This window comes from Aulonocara sp. 'chitande type north' Nkhata Bay, linkage group LG12, assembly GCF_057382095.1.
Source record: "Aulonocara sp. 'chitande type north' Nkhata Bay isolate Kocher_YH1m ecotype deep benthic linkage group LG12, A_spYH_male_GT1.1, whole genome shotgun sequence".
Classification (NCBI taxonomy): Eukaryota; Metazoa; Chordata; class Actinopteri; order Cichliformes; family Cichlidae; genus Aulonocara; species Aulonocara sp. 'chitande type north' Nkhata Bay.
Window position 1 is genome coordinate 29,184,563 of NC_141355.1, and position 21,303 is coordinate 29,205,865.

The window sequence follows — 21,303 nt, forward strand, 5'->3', positions numbered from 1 at the left end:
AGCATCAGTGTAATGCGGGTGACTATAGACAAAACCCTTGGACGACACCTCTATAGTCTCTACTTCTGATTTTAAGCTCCAGCTTTTTCTTTAAGAGCTTTTCGACATCAATTGCATTAAGCTCTCTGCACTTCCTGAGCTTCATCTGATCTGTTCTTGTCACCGTGTGTAGTTCACTTTAGCGTCAGGTCTAACAGGCACAAGATCTGTTCGATTATTCATGCAGAACTTCATGAAACTGTCAAATGTCTCAGCAGGTTCATTGTCTCTCACGACAGGCTTCAGGAAATTATATAAATATTGAAAGCCTCAACTTTACTCCTCCAAACATACCTCTTCTCATTGTGATTAAAAAACAAAACAAACCCTCAATACTCTGATCTTGTATGACCATAAAATTCTTCTTCAGGAGGTATTTGGCTCCTCCATGTGGGCAGCTGCTCCCATGATGAGTGTATGTCAACTTCTGACTACACCTGTACACATCTGTAAGTGGTTTTATGTTTGATCCTAATTTGCAACCAAGTCTATTTACAGGCCATTTATCAGCAAGAATATTAAATCAGTAGAACTTTACTTTGATCAGAAACACAAACTAAAGTGATTTAATGTCTCCTTGATTAGGTTACAGGACAAAATCCTGAATATGGAGTAACATTTAATGTTTGAACAAATCAAGTTTAAAGTTTTGAGTAACTAAAGTTTCGAATTAAGAGCTCGAGTAACTAGCTGGCACTCATCCACAACACACTGAAAGCATTAAAAGCTATGAACTAATGAGACTAATGACTGTAACGGCTCTGAAGTGGGCAGAGAAAAAGAGAAAGTTGACACCCTTTATCTCTAACTGGGTCTGAGTTTGTCAAACCTGCGAACACAAAGAAAGCCTGGATATGCTGAACTGGCATTGCAGTACACCCATCATGACCTCTGACCCCAGAGTCAGGTGTGACTACAGGGTTCTTTAGAAAGCACTGATCCGTTACTGATGACACAATGTTGCAAAAACAGTTCACATCCATTAAAAACTGAAGCACAAAAGAGAGAAAGTTTTGAGTCTTTTTATTGATCTCCTTCAGCGCAGGATGTAGAGATGATTGAAAAGGTGTCTGCTTTTCCCATCAGTAACAACACTGGTGATTATAATTCGAGGAATCATTTGGATCAAACGGGAAAGGGGCCAAACAGGAGACATTCGTCTATAAAGAAAAAGGTGCAACTGGGCGCTTCAAACACAGAGGTGACTGAAAAACCAAAGTAATATATTCTGATGACAAACAATCACCCTCTAACCATAGGCACATGTGTAAAACCAGTGAAACAAGTCTTAACCAGCAATGATTGGAGTTAAAATGTCCTTTCAGTTATGTCATCCACTTCCAGGAGGTGCCTACGGATAAACAGCAACGAGTGGGGTAAAAAGAAAAAAGAAATAAAACACCACACAAGTTGCTTCTCCATTAAATGTTTACAGGGAGTTTGAAGCATCACACACACAAAGCTGGAGAAACCTTCCAACTTTGATGACAGTAAATATGGGGGCATAACGATGTTAGACATTTGGGCAAATCAGCCACGATACCAAAAAATAATCATCTCATGTGTGGCTTCAGGCTTACAGCTTCTCCACGCGAGCGGACATCAAGCATTTTCCGTTTAAAGACTCTTTAGCATCATAGTGTTAAAACATAATACACTTGAAATAGCTTGTCCTTTCAGTGGCTGTACCAGTGAGCTCGCACTTAATGACGAACCCCTCTTCACTTAACAGCAGCACGTCATCATCACCCCCCCCCCCCCCCCCCACCCACCCCAATCTAAACCTGCTGTTTCACCATAAGATCAACTCAATCTCTGACATTTTAATACCTTTTATATTTTATGTAGGCAGCATCTTTCTGGTGCCTACAGCTGACTTTAACAAAGGTGGGGCAGCTACTGTGGGGAAAAAAAGAAAAGAAAAAAGAAAAGGGTTGACTTCTCTCTCAGCTGGCACAGGAGTTAAAAACACCTGCAAATAAAACCTGGTATGCGCATAACAAACTGTACAAAGCTGCTGCTGCTTCAGTTACAGAACACAAAAACAAAAATGAGCATATTTACAAATGTACAAAGGGAGAAACCATCGTCATCACAAACAGTTCACCAGGAAATGACTTCAGGTCACAGAATCAGCAGCCATCAGCTGACTGCCAGGGCGGTAGCACGTTGGGAGAGTGTCAGAGATCGGGGTGCGCAAAGCTGAGGTGAAGCCGCCGAACCTGCAGTGAGGAAGATGAGGAGCGGGCAGGACTCCTGGGTGAGATGCTGGTTCAAAAACAGAATAAGGGGTTTTAGCCCCGTCCATTCCTCCCCTCGCTCCAGGCTCTCCTGCTCATCTTCACACGCCGTTCGCACTGATCTTGCTCTTCTGGGTTCCTTCTATTGCCGCTTTGGCCTGTGGAAAAGATTGGAAGAGTGTTTAAACATTATCATCTCCTACTGAACATGTATCAAGACAAAACAAATTTCTTCTTAACGCTGTTAATAAGTCTGCAGTGACCCAAGAAATACAATGGACACAGTGACGTTGTTGCCTGGGTCAAACGAGTTGCAGCATGGTGCCCAGACACTGAGAAAACACGGCAAACACATTGAAGAATATGCAATTCTGAAGAATTTACGGCCATGAGCTGTCGGTAGATAAAGAAGCCCATACACCTAGACCTGTGGCTTGACTTGGCCTTTTACACACTAGCCGTGAATGTATTAACAATCCATAAAGAGCGGAAGATGTTTGCAGGAAAGAGGTAAAAAGATGTCTGCTTCTTTGTGTATTTGGAGCCCATGATTTGTGTGATCTTCCAAATGTAGAAAAAAATATTTTTAAAACATCTGCACAAAAAAAAATCCCAATAATACACCCAAATAACAGTGCATTTCTTTAACTTCAGTGTCTAAAATGTCAAAACTTAAGGCACAAATCCAATCTCCCCTTAGGTATGTTCTTATGGTTTCCCCACACTAATGCTATTTTTAGACTGCCTCAGGATGTTACAGTAAACCTTCCTGTTGGCCGTCTCACTCTGGGGGGCAGGGTGAGCAAACGGTGCTCTGCACAACTGAAAGTTGAGAGAAAAAGCTCATCACCTGACATCACTCACACCTTGCACAAACTGCAGCACAGTACAATCTCTCTGGAGCTTAAAGAACACCTCGAATCAGCAGCCAGGAGTGAATAGTTCACCACTAATCAGCTCTGAAAGCGCTCAGTTAGGCCCAGACTTTGCAAAGGCATCATTAACATGTTTCACTGATTTATCATGACGGATAAAAATGATTTCACGTCTTTAAAACATAAATAAACAAAGGAGAAATCAAACGACCAGGACTCATGGCAGTCATTAACATTTGAAATTAGACTCGTTTGAAAGATGCTAAAAATAAGATGAAAAAAAATCCGTACAAGGAATCTTAAAATGTCTTTACACATCTTGGGAGGACTGACTTTAAAAGATAAATGTGACTGTGTGACAGTCACAGGTCGTTTTCAGATATTTTTAACCCTCACGGATTAATTTATTATTCTGTGTCTATGTTTTATTCTGCTTTCAGTGATTACCTAAAAGATTTATCATAAGAGCACGTCAATCGCATGTTCAGGTCAGTGTGACAGACGAATGAGACCAAAGTGGGAAGAAATTACTGGAAACCATTCAGGTTTCTGTGGACACTCACCTGAAGGACTTCAGCAGGAGTCAGAGGTTTGTCTGACACGGCTGGAGCTTTGTCTCTCACTTCCTCTGCCTAAAAGTCGATAGAGGAGAAGAAAAATATGATAAATATATCATTAGAGAATAATAATGGATACAACTGACTGGCTTTATGTCCTGTGTTGGGAGGTATAAATGACGATTAGTAATTTATTTTGTCCCTTATATCTCAGAAAATATCCATGCACTCAAGTATGCCTAAAAATGGGCAGCAGAGCTCCTCCAGCATGAAAATAAAGTTTTGGTCTTGAGGAGGAAATCTCTGCAGACCTGCAGCTTTGGCCCAATTTCCTGTGTCATAAATACAGTTCATCTGATCTCGTGCTCATGTGTGTTGTTGGGGTTCAGTGTTTGGTTTTGTTAGGCGTGCACTGACCGGTCTGTCTTTGATGATGAGTGCAGGGTCTGCCAACCTGTCGCTGCTGACTGGGACTGTATTTGCTACTGGGTTTTCCTCTGGAGTAACACCAACCTTCTGCAGACCAACCAACAAATATGAGGTGAGAAGAACACATCTAAAATCATAAACTGCTCTGGTTTAATTTGATTATCATTCTCTTTCTCAGATGTGCTCTATTTCACATTCAAAACCTGTTTTTATATTTCCAGCTTTTTACTTTCTACTCTGTTCTTTTGGTTGTATTTAAAACAGTTTTTATTTCCATCATGATTAGCAAAGACGATCCTGTTTTTTTTTTTTTTTTTTTTTAAACAGCTGGAGTGTTAAGCGTTGTGCAGCTTTCTCTGGCCGACTGATAGGTCAGTGAATTAAGTTGTAGGATTTTAAATTGTCTGCAAAGGACGAACCTCGATCTTAGGAACAGGCGGGATGACGTGGGGTTTGGGTTTGAGGTCTGTCAGGTACATGGCTCTGGAGAGCAGCAGCAGCGATGGAGGAACGTTCTCATTCAGGTGCAGGTCCAGCCACTAGATGAGAGAAAAACATTTATGAAACGAGATTACTGGAAAGGTATAAAAGGTTTGCTTTTGATTAAAAGGTTTTTTCTAATTAGCTCTGATATTTGGATCAGACGTCGACCTGATCCTGACTTTAAGAACTGGATGGAAAAATCGGTGGTGGTGAGATTGTCTCATTAATTTAGATCTGTGTTGTTGTAAACACCAATAACTTTTTTATTTATTTTATTCTGTTATTTCCTCATTTTCCTTTATTATTTTTCCAATTAAAACCCATTCAGTGCATTTATATTCTTGGATGCCTGTATTTGTAAGGATTTATTTTGCAAAGTTGGCAAACCTGCTAATATTAGTCTCAACAGGCTGAAAAGCAGATCCAATAACTGGACCAATAGCTTGCCATCATGTCCTACAGTACTCCTCATTTTTCTCCAAGATGAACTTGTCTTCAAGAGCAAATCTGAACCATTTTGCTCCAGCTGACCTCAAACAGCGGTGTCTGTGGGCGACTCCCAACTGAACGCTTAAAGAAAACACGTTAAAAACCGGCTGCTCACCTGCTGCATCTGCTCACGAAGCTGATCTGTAGTAAGACCGAGAGACCTCATCCCACGAATGCGGCACGCTGCCTGCAACTCTGACACACTCATGGCCGCCACACCCTCGGCTGCAATCATCTGTGAAGGGATGAAAGAGGAAGTGAAAAACTGAAGCATGAGAAAAGTTACTCTTTAGCTTGATCAACGTATGTCTAGCAGCTGTGTACATATGCAGCACAGTAAAAAGAGGATATATTTGGTGTTTCAGAACTTTCTACCTTAAAAGGAAACATTGTAGTAAAACTGATCTGAAACAAGTCAAGTCAGAGACATTTATTACAGATTTACTTCTTGTTAAAGATGTACTATTTTTATGTGCAGTAACATCAGACACTAAGTAAAGCAGGAAAGAAGAGAAAGGGATAATCTGATCATAACTGGCAGATGATTAAACCCAGCCTGTGATGTCACCTGAGATGATTAATGGTTGTTTAGTTTTACAGCCTTTGTGTATCTCTCCTAGTCACAGCTGTAAACTTGTGGTAACGAGCTTTCAGTCTCACCTCATCGTCCGACTTGATGGCTCTGAGTTTCATCATCAGCTGAAAGCGCAGCAAGTTGTTGGTGCCAATAGGCTGCAGCTCCAACAGTTTGCACAGAGCCACCAGCTGGGGGCGCTCCAGGTGCTCCAGCGTCAGCTCGTCCTCAAACAGCTTGGAGAAGCGGACAATGTCCTTCGTTTGGGGTTGCTCTCCTGTGCCCCGAACCTGAAATGGAAAGTTACGGACGCATTACTATAGTAAAGCTTCTTCAGTCATCCCTCAAACACGTGACAGCGGATCAGTAACAACGTTAGAGCAACGAGTTTGCTGTCATTCACCTCCTGAACGTATTTGGAGAAGCGCTGCGCCTCATCGTCCGACTTTGCTTTATTCCTTCGAGCCATCTCAGCGATCGTCTCCTGCAGAAACTTAGCCAGCTCCAGCTTCGCAGCCAGACCTTTCTTCTGCTTCTCCTCCTGCAGGATGACAACAATTGTTTAAAAATGCAAGGCAACAAGCAAAGAGAGGCTAAAGAAACTATGTCCTTAAAGTTTAGAGAGGAAAACATTTTGGGGAAGAGATCAGAGTGATGCGACAAGATCATCTGAGAAGGGGGGGAAAACAAAACAAAACACAGTCTCTGATTGATTATGTTTAGCTGCATTTAACACCCATTATATATATTATACGGAAACCATAGAGCTTTTTATGGGAAACTAATTTATGCTTCAGTATAGGTATCAGGAAGAATGTTTAGGATAAGAAGCTTTTACAGCTCAATAAAAAGGAAGCCCACATTTTCCCTTTGACAGCATTTTGCTTACTGCAAATAATAAAATGTATATCACAGTAAGTTGAGTTTACATTTGGCTTGGACTTTCCCTGACATTGCTTTTAACGCTGTTTTACTCTTTTCTTTAATTGTTATTATTGTTAACTAAGTTTCAGAGAGCAGACACCTCCAAGCTGCCTAGCAGCATGACAACATATCTCTGAATCATTCAGCTGTGCTCCAGAACAACCACGCAGGATCAGAGATAACAGGGCGCACACAACAGAAACTTTCAGTGCGTGAGGGAAGACGGCGTTTAACACATCAGAAATGATGATGCAGTTTAAGAAAGACCGATATCAGAACAGGTCATAGGAATAGTTACAGTTGTTGACAGATGCACCTACTTAACACATAAAAAGTTAAAAGGTTGTCTGCTGACAACATGTTAAAAAACAAAACATTTAGAGTTTACATTGTGCTTATAAATGCCAGACACGTGTCTCAGAGTAAACTATCAAGATTAGATCAAGTAAGCAGCCTGCTGGAGTCACGTCTGAAAGGTTATATAATCCCAATGAACCCTATTATAAGTTCACTCAGGCAGCAGAGTGTGTGTATGGGTATGTGTGTGTGTGCATGCCTTTTTGGTCTCCGTCTCAAAGGTGGAGGGCAACATCTCTGGGAACAGTTTGAGGAAGACGGGAAGAAGGAACTCCATGAAGGGGACGATGATAAACACCATGAAGGGCACCAGACGGAAGAGGTCAGCACAGGTCCTCATCAGCTGCAACAAACAGAAACAGTGCAAGACAACAGTATTTATGCTGTGGTGCTGCTGACTGTGGGTCCTTCCACAGCAGAGGTAGAAGAGGGACAGCCATGGACGAGGGGTCCTATAAAAGCACAGATCAAAGTTTACAGTTTAACTGTCAGGGATGCACCAATATGATATTTGTCTGACAGCGACCGAGGGTACGTCCAGAGGTACACTTTAACCATAACAGTGAAGAAATGCTGGCCAATCAAAAGCCCACAAATGATAATACAGCACACAGTCTGAAATCAAAAGTAAAAGGAGATAAAGGTACACACCTTTGACATCGTTTCTGTGTAAACACAGAAAATGAATATTAAAATGCATTTCAAGATGCACAGAGGTTTAACAAAATACCTGCATACGTGTGGACGTAGCCCATGCATCTGTGATAAGGTGCAAATTTATGGGTGCTATCTACTTTCTCTTCCATGCTCAACTGTGGCTGGTGATGCAGCAGAACTAGTTCACGAGTTGCTATGCCAGGAAGAATAAGGACCGCCAGCTGCAGTTCAAGATGGAGGACATGTGTGACCATGGCTGTTTCCCAGCTTCACCAACAATAACTGTACCTGAAGCGCTACACATGTCATCAGGAAAAGTAAACCAACTGACAGTTTCTGTCAAATATTGATGTAGACTTGCTGGCACTGTGAGGACATAAACGGCCCTCAGCTTGTCAGTCAAACTGGCTATTTCCATTATCATACATACATATACACACACACATACACACACACACACACACCGGTCAGCGATTCTCTGCGCGATCAACCTCTCATATGTTTAAGCTTGCTGCGGGAGATTTCACTTGTCATGTTTGCATAGTAAGCTAACGATTGATAAGACGATGTCAGAGGAATTGGTGCGCAAATTATCATCACTCACCAATCAGTGCTGTCGCTCTCTATACACAGTTCGCGCGATTGCAAAGTGAAAGCAAAAAACAAGCGCAAATTAAAACGTGATTTCAATATGTCACATATTGACAGTGGCTCATCGACGCCAATGACATAATTACCCAGCTACATTTCCGAAAGAATGCAAAAGCATTGACATATTGTAGCGGGTCAGGGCTGTTCGGGGTTCTGTTTGTAGTTATGTTTTGTGTACGTTGCCATGGTGACGGGTGACGCCCTCTCGCTGCGACAGTGTGTCCTTCCGGGGTTAGAGGGCGCCCTGTGTGTTGTTGTTGCTGTGCTGTTAGCTAGCGGCAGTGTTCTTCTGCAGATGTCAATAAACGGCTGTGCTCCCTGGCTAGCTCACGGGAAGCAAGACCAAACGATACCTCCGTCTCCTCCTTGTCTGAGCTCGCCACATTGGTGTCAGAAGTGGGATAGCTCACCCTCGCTGTAATGGAGAGAGACATTCAGAGGCTGGAGCAAGCTGTCGAGGAGAACATTCCCCGCTTGGGAAACTGGCGATTGAAGAGAGAGGGTGTGAGTGGCCATGCAAGTCCCCCGACGGGTCCCGATAGCGCGAGCGCACCGCGGCGGCGGCCCGTCGCGACACATGCTAGGGCAATGCTTCATGGGTTACCTCTGTCGACCCACACGCCGAGCCCCCAACCGTAGCAGTCATGCCTACCACGCCAGTTAAGGCACCTGGATATTTGCAGGACTTTGTGTGGGGTAATGGGGTCGTCGGGGACGACTGACCCCTTAGGTGGGGGCTATGTATCGGGTCAGGGCTGTTCGGGGTTCTGTTTGTACAGTTATGTTTTGTTTATGTTGCCATAGTGACGGGTGACGCCCTCTCGCTGCTGCGGTGTGTCCTTCCGGGGTCAGAGGGCGCCCTATGTGTTGTTGTTGTTGCTGTGCTGTTGCCGCGCTGAGCAGTTAGCTAGCAGCAGTGTTCTTCTGCAGATGTCAATAAACGGCTGTGCTCCCTGGCTAGCTCACGGGAAGCAAGACCAAACGATACCTCCGTCTCCTCCTTGTCTGAGCTCGCGACAATATATTTTTCCTTCCTACAAAGCCCGACTGGAAAAATCGCTAGCCCCGGGACGTCGGGCTAGCGATTTTGCAAGCCCTGTATCTGATTGAGGAATCACTCATCTGTGGGAAAGAGTTTATTACAGAGAAATGGCTCTTTCCAAAATAAAAGCTATACTATACGCTTCTTCTGGGCTATATTCTCAGCAGCATATTGTAGCGGGTCAGGGCTGTGTTTGTACAGTTATGGGTTTTTTTTATGTTGCCATAGTGACGGGTGACGCCCTCTCGCTGCGACAGTGTGTCCTTCCGGGGTCAGAGGGCGCCCTGTGTGTTGTTGTGCAGTTGCCGCGCTGAGCAGTTAGCTAGCGGCAGTGTTAATAAACGGCTGTGCTCCCTGGCTAGCTCACGGGAAGCAATACCAAATGACACCTCCGTCTCCTCCTTGTCTGAGCTCGCCACATTGGTGTCAGAAGTGTGATGATGGTGGCACCCCATGTTCTGACCCGAGTGACTTTTCCCCCGCCGGTCGTGACCGGCCAGTGCGCCAAAAGAAGGCACCTGGACATTTGCAGGACTTTGTGTGGGGTAATGGGGTCGTCGGGGACGACTGACCCCTTAGGTGGGGGCTATGTAGCGGGTCAGGGCTGTTTGGGGTTCTGTTTGTACAGTTATGTTTTGTTTATGTTGCCATAGTGACGGGTGACGCCCTCTCGCTGCGGCGGTGTGTCCTTCCGGGGTCAGAGGGCGCCCTGTGTGTTGTTGTTGCTGTGCGGTTGCCGCGCTGAGCAGTTAGCTAGCGGCAGTGTTCTTCTGCAGATGTCAATAAACGGCTGTGCTCCCTGGCTAGCTCACGGGAAGCAATACCAAACGACACCTCCGTCTCCTCCTTGTCTGAGCTCGCCACATTGGTGTCAGAAGTGTGATGATGGTGGCACCCCATGTTCTGACCCGAGTGACTTTTCCCCCGCCGGTCGTGACCGGCCAGTGCGCCAAAAGAAGGCACCTGGACATTTGCAGGACTTTGTGTGGGGTAATGGGGTCGTCGGGGACGACTGACCCCTTAGGTGGGGGCTATGTAGCGGGTCAGGGCTGTTTGGGGTTCTGTTTGTACAGTTATGTTTTGTTTATGTTGCCATAGTGACGGGTGACGCCCTCTCGCTGCGGCGATGTGTCCTTCCGGGGTCAGAGGGCGCCCTGTGTGTTGTTGTTGCTGTGCGGTTGCCGCGCTGAGCAGTTAGCTAGCGGCAGTGTTCTTCTGCAGATGTCAATAAACGGCTGTGCTCCCTGGCTAGCTCACGGGAAGCAAGACCAAACGACACCTCCGTCTCCACCTTGTCTGAGCTCGCCACAATATTAAATATATCAGGTCCCCATAAGGAGAATCATGTGCTAACGGCTGTCTAAATGAGTCGGGTAAAGTTTGTAGCATGCATGCTTGTTGTTTTTGTCTGCTTCCACTTGTCTTTGCACTAGGATGACGTCGGTGTAAATGTGCAGTCATATTCGTTGTGTTCCCACTAGTGCTGTCAGCGTTAATCTCGTTGAAATGACGTTAACGCCACAACACGGCAAATCTCCGTTAACGAGCTACCCCTGATCGCCCCTTGCGTGGGGCGTTAACGAGCTAACTGCGCTAACACACTAGTTCCCACCCATGTGATTGAGCATTGCGTGGCACATCCAACATACTGTTTTACTTTAGTCCATGATGCGCTTACCTTCAGGGTCATACGTCACATGAAAACCAAAATAATTCCAAACGCCAGATCTGAATGAGGGTGGGGGAGGTTCAATTTGCCATGTTGCAAGGAGAGCTTAACTTCTGTCTCGCTAGCTTGCCCTGCGCTCTTCCTTCTGACGATGCTGTGTGTGTGTGTATGTATGTGTGTGTATATATATATATATATATATATATATATATATATATATATATATATATATATATATATATATATATATGAATGAGAGAGAGAGAGACAGAGATACATAGATTGATAGATTCCTGTATAATATATGTGATCACAACTGTACCTTCTTGGTTGCTAAAATAGTTTGGTCATTAGAGATATAATAACATGACAAGCTGTGAAATCACACGAGTTGTGTATATATTTAGACATTCGGCAGGCGTATAAAACCTCTGTAGTGCTGCTGTTAGGTGAAAACAACCATTAAAAGAAAAAAAAAATATACACTTATTCAGCCTCATAGCTGTAGCACACTAAATGGCTTCAGCTTTAGGAGTAAATAGGCGTGTACAGGTTCTTGATAAAATACAGACCGTGATATTTCTCTGAATCCCAAAACACCAACTACACTGGGGATTAGTGTTTAAACAGTCAATCCTTAACGCACAGCAGGTCAGGCAGTCAGAGACAGGACATATTTAATGGCAGGATTTCATGCCACAGATTATATTTAACGTCATTCAGGATTTTCAGAGTCACTGAACAAAGACTGTAAAACCTCACATCCATCGTCCTCAGCTCCTTCTGACACAAAGCCAGTGAGCTGGGTGTGAAATGAATCTCAGTAACAGGACAGAAAGGGTGGTGGTGGAAGGGGATTGGATGACTCAAGCTGAGTGTTTGAAAATGAGTAGAAACCAGACAAACTACTGCTGCACCCAGACTGCAGCCTATTACAGCACATCACAGCAGGATAAACACAACAGCCTGCAAATTATGCAGGACAGAGCTGTGGAAAGATGGCTTCAAAGCTGTGAGATGGAAACTAAACGTAAGCATTTTCAAAAAACAAAAACTAAACTCACGCTACAATCCTGAAAACCCTAAAGACTAAAATTAGTCAGACTAATCCAACATTTAAGCTCCCTTACCCTTCTCCTCTCCCTGCGTGTGAGCACTTGTCCATGCAGCAGCCTCCACACCATCCTGCCAGCAATCTTGGTGTCGATACCGAGTAACCGGAAGCCGTTGTAGTAATGCTTCAACTCATCCACGAACCTCTGATACAGAGACTTCTTCACGAGTGCCTTGTCCTTAACCGGAGCAACGGTGGCTGCGGCGGCTGTTGGTGCTGGAGGGGCAGCAGATGGAGGTTGGGACTGAGGCGCAGCAGCTGGAGAGTCCTTTTTATCTCCTGAAGAAGCATCGTGAGCAGCAGCAGGTGGTGGTAGTGGTGAAGTCTTAGTGTCCTCCTGCTTTATGTCCTGGAGCCAAACACCTGAGCTGTGTAGGGAGCGAGTGAGGAGGACAGAGCTGTGGCTACGACCAAGGGGGTGGCCACGGAAACAGTGATGGTGACCATAGCGGGAGGACCTGAGTGGGAACGAAGGCGAGACGTGGCAAGGAGGGACTACGTGGAGATAGGCTTTGGAAGACAAGGAGGAGCAGCTGTGCCTCTTGGATAACAAATATGATCCCCTGTTGACAGAGAAAAAACAAAAACTGCTTAGACAATACTTTCCTTAAATGTATGTTTTAGTGACGGATGAGACCATCAATAACACAACGTTATGTTACTGAATACAAACACAGAATAGCTTCTGGTTCAGATTGCTGTAAATGAACTCCTCTGGATTTAAATCAGAGGGGGGGAGTCAAATATACAGCTAGCAATCCAGAAGTGGACTCAAATTGTCCAACCGGGCCGACCGGATAGCTTTACAATATGTGAATGTTTCAAATTTCAATAAGAGGCTCATTTTATTTGAACTGTGGTGTGGGCACTGACTGCACTACCACACAGGAGATAAAGTTTAGGTCTAAAATCATCTGTCTGTGAAGCTTTAAAACCTCAAAAAGCTCCACTGTGACATTTAAACGATGTTTGTTAAGTTAGTGGGTGATGAATTAAACGTAGATGTTTTCTGAGTGGAACTTTTACTCATAAAAACCAGAAAAAAAATATTTCTGAAAAATAAGGAATTTGTGCAAACATCCCCCACAAAATGACCCATTTTTACTGCTCTTAGACTGGACTCTTATTTTGAAAGTGGGACTGTCGTTAACCAGTAAGGTCAAGCTAATTTTGTGGAAACCTCTGACGTCATTCAGCCATGTCAGACAGACTCTCTATTATTAATTATCCTAAATCTAGTATGTCTGGTTTGAACTAGCAGGATAGTGAAGTCACAACATACAACAAGGTACCCTGGTGAAAACTTGAAAAAAGCTAATGTTTAGAAGAAAAAAAAAAAAGTCTATTAACCAATTCTATATACTAAGGGGGACGAGGGGAAGTGATCTCAAACTTTACCTTTTATACGACATATCGTTTATCAGCTATAAAGCTGTCATTAAACAGCAATTACACCCATAATAACAGCCGAACAGAAACTACTTCCAGCTCGCAGAATTGTACACATATCTGCGTTCACATTCACTCTAAAAATATTTGGATGAATCACCACATCACTCGTTCAGCTCCTTCTAGGAAACCTTCATCTGTTTCTGAAAATTTCTTATTGTTTTAGCAACGCTTTCAGAGGGATACTGAATCTTCCGGCAGTCCCTGGAATCCAATGAACCCCCGCAATGAAACACCACTTCCTCCTCCAAACACCATCATTGCTACTATACACACATGAATGCAGAGGCCTTTTCTCACTTCTGTAGGCTTTTGTGTAAGTGTCAAGCACTGTTTGAGGTCACAGTTTACCTCCATATACCTCCAGAAAGAGCCTCTGCTAGCAAATACATATTAATGCAGTTTAAGAATGGACTCTTCACAGTTTGGGGAGCAAACATAAGGTCACAGTTTGCCCCCAGGACACTCCCCCGACCTCAAACAGTGCCTGCTACTAAATGTACATTAGGCACTGCCTGAGGGTAACCACCCTCTGAGAAGCTGTCCTGATGACTACACACCTTCAAGTGCTTTTCAGTTAACAATGGGAACTGTAACCAACTGCATACTTATCTAAGGACCCTTAAAACTCTTGTCTAAGACCTAAACTTATTCAGAGTTCTTGCAGTCCAGACACGAAATCAGTTTATTCTTCCAACAGTTCTCAGAATTATGGAAAAAGTTCATCTGACGCTAATATTAGATGAGGATGTTATCCCCCCCTCTGGTATGTACGCACATGAAACAGTGGCAACCCATCTTCTTATATTTATTTATTTATTTATTTATTTTTTAAATGCACACTGTTTACCTGCAGGATGCACAAAAAGTTTACAAACAAACTGACCTGCCCTTTCTGTTCTTGGATCAAGAATGGGTTATATAGTTAACTATATAACTGTATGACTACACTCTCCTGCAACACAGCAGAATGCAACAGAGAGCTGATACTGACTATCAGTGACACGTGAAGTTATTTTGGTGACACTGACGTTTACACTGAAACAGCACATATGCATTTTTGTTGTTTTTCACAGTAGCTACACATTCAGACCAGAGGACAACTACTTTAGATTAGCCTGAGTTTAGAGTTTTCTGTCTACTTTAATGATGGTCCTGTTGGTGTCTCAAATTCAAATTTTTATTTGTCACGTACACAGTCATACACAGTACGATATGTAGTGAAATGCTTGGACAACTGCTCGTGACCTAAAGAAAACAAAAAAGGAAAAGGCTATGAATAAGAAAGGAAATAAATATGAAAAATTAAAAAGGGTAAATTTAACTAGGAAGGAATAAAATATAAATTAAGGTTAAAAATGAAATAACTGTACAACACAAATTAGAATGAAGGGTAAATTTAACTGGGAAGAATAAGATAAAGATAAATATATAAATTAAAGTTGAAAATAAAATAACTGTACAACAAAATACACAATATAGAACTATATAAGAATGTATGAAGAAATCTAAATATAAATAAATATACACACAATAACAGCAGCTGTACAAGTATTAACCGGAAATGAAGAATATAGTGACCAGTGTTGTGCAAAACCAAAGTCCAGAAAGTCCAGCGTGTGTGTAAGAACCATATGTGTGGGTCAGGACTGTGTGGTGGTGTGATTGAGAGACCGTATCGCCTGCGGGAAGAAGCTCCTCCTCAGTCTCTCTGTGTTGGTCTTCAGGGAGCGGAATCGCTTTCCTGACCTCAACAGAGAGAACAGTCTGTTGTTGGGATGGCTGAGGTCCTTCACGATCTTCCTGGCCTTGGTCCAGCACCGCCTGCTGTAGATTGAGTGCAGGTCAGGGAGCTCGGAGCGGATGGTGCGCTCAGCTGACCGCACAACCCTCTGTAGAGCTCGTCTGTCCTGCATGGTGCTGTTCCCGAACCAGGTTAAGATGTTTCCCGCCAGGATGCTCTCTATGGTGCACGAGTAAAAGTTCCTGAGCACCTTGGAGGGCAGTTGGAAGTCTCTCAAGCGTCTGAGGTGGTAGAGACGCTGTCGGGCCTTTTTCACCACGGTGTTGATGTGACAGGACCATGACAGGTCCTGCGTGATGTGAACTCCGAGGTATTTGAAGCTGTCCACTCTCTCCACTGGGCACTCGTTGATGACGGGGGTCTGGTAGTTCCTCTCCTGCTTAGTGCTGAAGTCCACTATCAGCTCCTTTGTCTTACTGACGTTTAGAAGGAGGTTGTTCCTCTGGCACCAGTTCTCCAGATTCCTAATCTCCTTCAGGTAGGCCGTCTCGTTATCAGAGATCAGGCCCACCACGACGGTGTCGTCAGCAAACTTGATGATGGTGGTGGAGCTGGTAGTGGCCACACAGTCATATGTGTACAAAGAGTACAGCAGGGGGCTCAGAACACACCCCTGGGGGGCTCCAGTGCTGAGAGTGGTGGAGGCTGAGACAATGTGTGTGTTCTTTACTTTTCCACTAAACCTTAAAAAGTGAAGCATATATTTCCTTCACTATATAAAAAAATGTGTTTCCTTATAAACATGTGTGTCCTTGTGTATTTTTGGCCCTTAAGTAATTTTTTCTGTTGTGGGGTTTCTTTCCCTTACTTTTCGCTTTTGTTTTCCTCATACTTCTTTTTCCTCCTGTAGTTTTTAAAGATTGTCCTCAGGTTTCTGAGTTTGCTCCCTTGTAAGTTAATTTGATTAATTTGAGCGTTTTCTCAAGCAAGTGTAAATATTATCCAGGCTTAAATGTGTTGTTTTAACTCGGTATCAGCATCGATCCTTGTCCAGCACTGGCTCGTGCTCTTTTGTTTACCTGTAGCAGAGCCCAACAACACGCCCCGACTCAGTTTGCTCCAGCTTACACACAATAAGCGAAAGTATTCGAGCAAAAGTAAAAATAAAACTGTTAGGTACTAAAAGTAAAAGAAACCGTGTCCAACTGACTTACCTTGATCTTGTAACTGCGAGGAGCACCTGGTGACTAAAGACTGCCATTGTAGGGGCAGATTACAGTACTCTGTTAAACGGAGAAACAGCGAGGTTAGAGTTCACTCTTATGGGAACAGAAGTGAGACAGAAAACTACTGTAGTGCTAAAACTAACATTAAGACGACGAGACAGCAAATGAGCCCGATATTATGTAACAACAGTTTTAACATGACTACTCATCTGAGAGGTACCACAGACTTAACTCTACCAGTTTCCCTAAAAAAATAATCTAACCTAACAGAAGACCTTAAGAACTGAACCCAAACCTTACTCCGCCTCTTTTTAAAGGCAGTAATAAAAGGACGTAACTTGATACCAAAACCAGGAGGGGTAAATTCCCAGGGTAAATTTCCGCCAGAGAAACACAGCCCTACGCTAGGCTAGCCGCTTAGCTAAAGTGAGCTAACCGGCTAACATAGTCGGTTAGCTGCGTTAGCTTAGCCGGCCGGTGCTAACTAAATGGCAGCCCACCAACCTCCAGCGTCGATGACCGAGCTATGGCTGCCGTAGCGGACAGGGCGATGTAAGGTTTCTCGGTAGGACGACAATAATATCCATCCACGGCACTCAATCCATGTAGAAGGGAACGATGAAAGTAACGGCCGGTGTAATGATAAACCCATTTACGGTGGGTTTCTCCGTCGAAAGTGCCCTCAGACGCGACAGGCTTGAGCTTCTTTACTGACAGTGTTTGTGTGTTTGTGCAGCCGTCACAGGCAGCTGCACTGAAATGTCACACCGGACATGCGTAAAGGCTGTGTGAGAAGTGTCAAAGATCGTCTGTGCTAGCAAAGATGGCTCACTGTGTGGGCGAAAAAAAAAGCTTCTGCTCAGTGAAAGAGGGTGTTACCCTTCTTGTATTTATTCATTTTCAGTTTTATGATTTATGGATGCTAGATGACATCTAAAAATGCACATATAAATCAATGAAATGAAACAATCTTTACTTTCATATTGATGCTGTCAAACGATTTCATATTGAATGTGTTGTAATCAGTGTAACTAATCTGCAAGACAGTGGTGAGGTGCGCAGTAAGAGTAGCAGATGAATTCAAGGTGGGGCTGGGATTATATCAGGGATCTGCCCTGGGCCCCTTCTTGTGATGTCTCTGTAGACTATAATGTTTGCAGACAACAGTGTAACCTGTACTAAGAGTAGGTGCGAGAGAGCCCGGATAGGTGGAGGTCTTCTCTGGAGAGAAGATGAATGAAAGTCAGTAGAAGCAAGAAAGAATATATGCGTGTGAATGAGAAAGAGGCAGGTGTAGCAATGAAGCAGGAAGGAGAAGAAGGACCAAACGTGGAAAAGAGTCAAGCATCCAACATCTCCAGGATTAGTTGAACTGACATGTCTTCAGGATATAAGAGGATACATTTAAAATGTATCTTCATTAGACAAATACATCAATATATCCCGTCTTTTAGACATACAACGAAACTAAACTAGGAAAGCGAGCCAGTACTGCTCATTAAATTTGTTTTGTTTTTGTTGCAATTTTAAGGTCTTGTTAATTCAGAAAAACTCTACTTTTGTTTGTCAACTGATAGCAATTTGCCCTCTCACATCAAATCAACTCTGGATTGATTCTCCTTCATTGGTATGCTAGTGTTTAAACCTGCAGTAAGCCACCAAACGAGCTGTCCCTCAAGCTTTAAAGTTAACTAATGCATGATGGAGTCATGCACAGGTCTACTCACATGATTACTCTGAAACAACTTTTAGTTGCAGTGGTCATTTCTTTCGCTTACACTGGTCACTCAGACAGAGACACCTTGTTGCCACAGTGTCAAGTATTGATCAGTATTCCTTGATATTTACGTCAGACTGTTCGACTGTTCGACTGTTTGCCTTTTATTGTGTGTTTTACTTGTTATCCATTGGGCTATTTATATTTCTTGCACAGTATGAAGCATCCACAATTCCAATGTATATGTACAACAAAATAATAAAAAGTAATTCTTTTGTATTCGATTCATGCTAAAATAAAGCCACTGCTAATCAGATGCCTTCTAGATGGAATTACATGGTGGACCAAAATGATACCGTACCTTTCTGTTTTATAGAGCGCATGTGTTTTACACTCACTGTTGTACTGCTCTCCTGACCTCTTCGCTACATATTGATGATGTTTTAAATCACATATTTCAACTTTGGAATCATCTGATGAGGCTTCAGCGACCAAAAGATAGATCAGATGCATCCCATAGGTCCTGTGTGAAGTCGCTCAGATACTGCTTATCTGCTGTAGATAGTTTTGTTTGTTTGATTTGTTGTTATGCCTACTTATTTTGTCCTACACTTGTGCAGTTTCCTCTGGGTTTTTTTTTTTTTTTTTTGGGGGGGGGGGGTTACATTTTTTTAATGTAATAGCTATTTTGAAATCATGTTGATTCAAAAATATCTGTTAAACTGTGTTATATTTTACATTTTTAATACATTCAGCTAAAGAAATGGGGGGTAAATGTGTTTTTGCATCAAGCTGCTACTAACAAAGGGCCTGAAGATATATTTTAAAATTAGTTCTTTGTTAAATTTTCTGTTATGTTTCGACACAACACTGGTTTATCATTTGTATTTGGTGCCTGTTTTATGCTTTAATGATTCACAGGTCAGTGTTAAATGGTTCAGTAAATAAAACAAAAAAAGCAGCAATTGATCAGTTTTCAGGCACCTTCAGTTCCCTCACAGTTTAACCTCTATTTCTTAAACTATTGTGTCGATTCTGGGAAATACGCATCAAAAGAGAAGGTCAGAAGCCAGACTGTTTTTCTAATTTACTGGTTCTATAACTTCTTCTGCCATGCTCTACTTCACACCTGACATACCATTATTTTATCTTTTATGTTTATTATTAATAAAAAATGACATCGGTGGAAGTAGCACACTGGTTTTTAATTGAGCCACAGTCTGAAAATTGCTGCTCCAACTGACAGAGATTTCTCATACACAAAAGTTTGGCGTTTTCTAAGGAAGCATTTGCATGGTAGAAACCGGAGACAGAGCACAATCTGGCAGACAAACAGTGACCAGATCAATACACAAGATAATGTTCAACGATAAGAAAGCTGCAATTCACACATATTGTCTTTGCAAAAGCCTTTAGAGATTTGACAGATTATTCACAAATCAATAAAAAGGGGAAAAAACAGATATTTTAGTAGCAGCTGTTGTGTTAAACATTAAATCTTGTGTTTTTACATCTTTTTTTTTACATTATTATTTAATATTCATTATTATGCATGATGGATGTTATGCTTATACCGAACTTTAAATTACTTACAGTATAAAGCATGTAAAAGTCAAACTGCTCTATAATATAGAGCACTCCCTCCAAAAAGCACAGTGTACTTACAATGTAAGATGGGAAAATATTGTTTTTGCCTATATTTAAGTATTTGTGGGTAAATAATGACAATAATAAATTACATTGTAATTTCAAATAAAATACATTAAAATTCCATTTAATTACAGGACTGTATTATAAAGTATTATCCATGTGTTTGGACTCCCCTGTATTTGGGGAGAACATCCATCCATCCATCCACCCTCATAAGACTTTGTGTTACACTATCTCATACCGTACATTACCAAATCTCCATTTGCACTATTTGCCTATTTGCACTACTCTGCCTGGTTTGCACTCAATGTCATTTACCCTTATATTGTATATTGTATAGCTTTCTTGTTATATGTAAAATTGTATTATATTATTTAATTTTTTTTACTTTAAAATATTTTACTTGCATTTTTAATCACTCTTATATTTAAATGTTCATTTTCTATTTTATCTAGGGATTGAGAGTAACGAAGTTTCTATTCTCTGTATGTCCTGTACATGTGGCAGAATTGACAATAAAGTTGACTTTGACTTTGACTTTGACTTTAAACCTGGCACTTTCTTGCTGAACGAAATCCTTGATATATGAAAGGAAGTGTTCCTAATAACACTTGCAGGAACAACATGCAGGAACAAGAAACAAGAGGCAGAGTGACAGCTCTTTCTTTTTTCCACCTCCTCCCCCTGAGAAGCAGATCAGGCGAGGAGGCGCGTAAAAGCCAATCGGAGAGCCTGCTGCAAGCGTAGATACATGGTGCCGTGGACACAGAGATAAAAATATAATAACAATAATGATTTAAAAAAAAATCAAATATTTAACAGTGTTTATCCACGATACGAGCAGTAAAATGTTCTTGTGTAGCCCATTAAAAATAAATAAATAAATGAAACCCCCCACACATGCGTTTCCTCCTTTATTTCCGTGCATTTCAGATGCCTTTTTCCTCCTGTTTAACCAAATGTAAGATATAAACTACAGCTCCCGGGGTGCCTCTGGTGACCCTTGCTTGCAGGCTGCATCAGTGTGATTTTGGCGCTGAGCTGAGGAGCTGGATCCACCGAGAATTTAAAAGAAAAAAAAGGGCAGAGCGCTTTTGTTAAACCGGAGGAAGAGGGTGCTAGAGATTATTATGAAGAAGAGGACAGGAAGGGGGTTGCGATCAGATTGAGGTTTTCGGGTCCTCGCACTGACGAAGAGCCCCGCGTTGGGATTGGGCAGCGACCAGATCGAGTCCTCCTCCTCCTCTCTGTGGAGAATTGCGTTAAAACGAAAAGGCCTGAGCTTTACCAACATCACAGGATTATTATTATTTTTTTATTATTATTTTGTACCCCCCTCCTTCTCCTTCTCCTCCTGTAGATTAAACGAGGAAGCATTGCTGGCTGGTGTATGTGTTTAGAATGGGACACGCTGAAG

General features: G+C 42.5%; 2 protein-coding genes across 5 annotated transcripts in view; one reads left to right on the forward strand and one right to left on the reverse strand.

The window, feature by feature from the left end:
- Positions 1-1,855: 1,855 nt before the first annotated feature.
- letm2 (leucine zipper-EF-hand containing transmembrane protein 2) lies at positions 1,856-17,295 on the reverse strand. The gene is made up of 11 exons (XM_086314920.1): positions 17,024-17,295; positions 16,508-16,576; positions 12,117-12,663; positions 7,167-7,310; positions 6,090-6,227; positions 5,773-5,976; positions 5,228-5,347; positions 4,560-4,679; positions 4,129-4,227; positions 3,718-3,786; positions 1,856-2,437 (listed from the first exon to the last, which is right to left on the reverse strand). Exons 2-11 carry the CDS (start codon positions 16,552-16,554, stop codon positions 2,381-2,383), a joined length of 1,545 nt encoding a protein of 514 aa, XP_086171046.1. The 5' UTR covers positions 16,555-16,576; positions 17,024-17,295; the 3' UTR covers positions 1,856-2,380.
- A 3,392-nt stretch (positions 17,296-20,687) lies between these two features.
- The window catches only part of nsd3 (nuclear receptor binding SET domain protein 3), a 28,526-nt gene continuing 27,910 nt past the window's right edge, over positions 20,688-21,303 (forward strand). For all 4 annotated transcript variants that reach the window (XM_086314921.1, XM_086314923.1, XM_086314922.1 and 1 more), the window contains exon 1: positions 20,688-21,303. The gene's annotated coding sequence lies outside the window, so the exon portion shown is untranslated.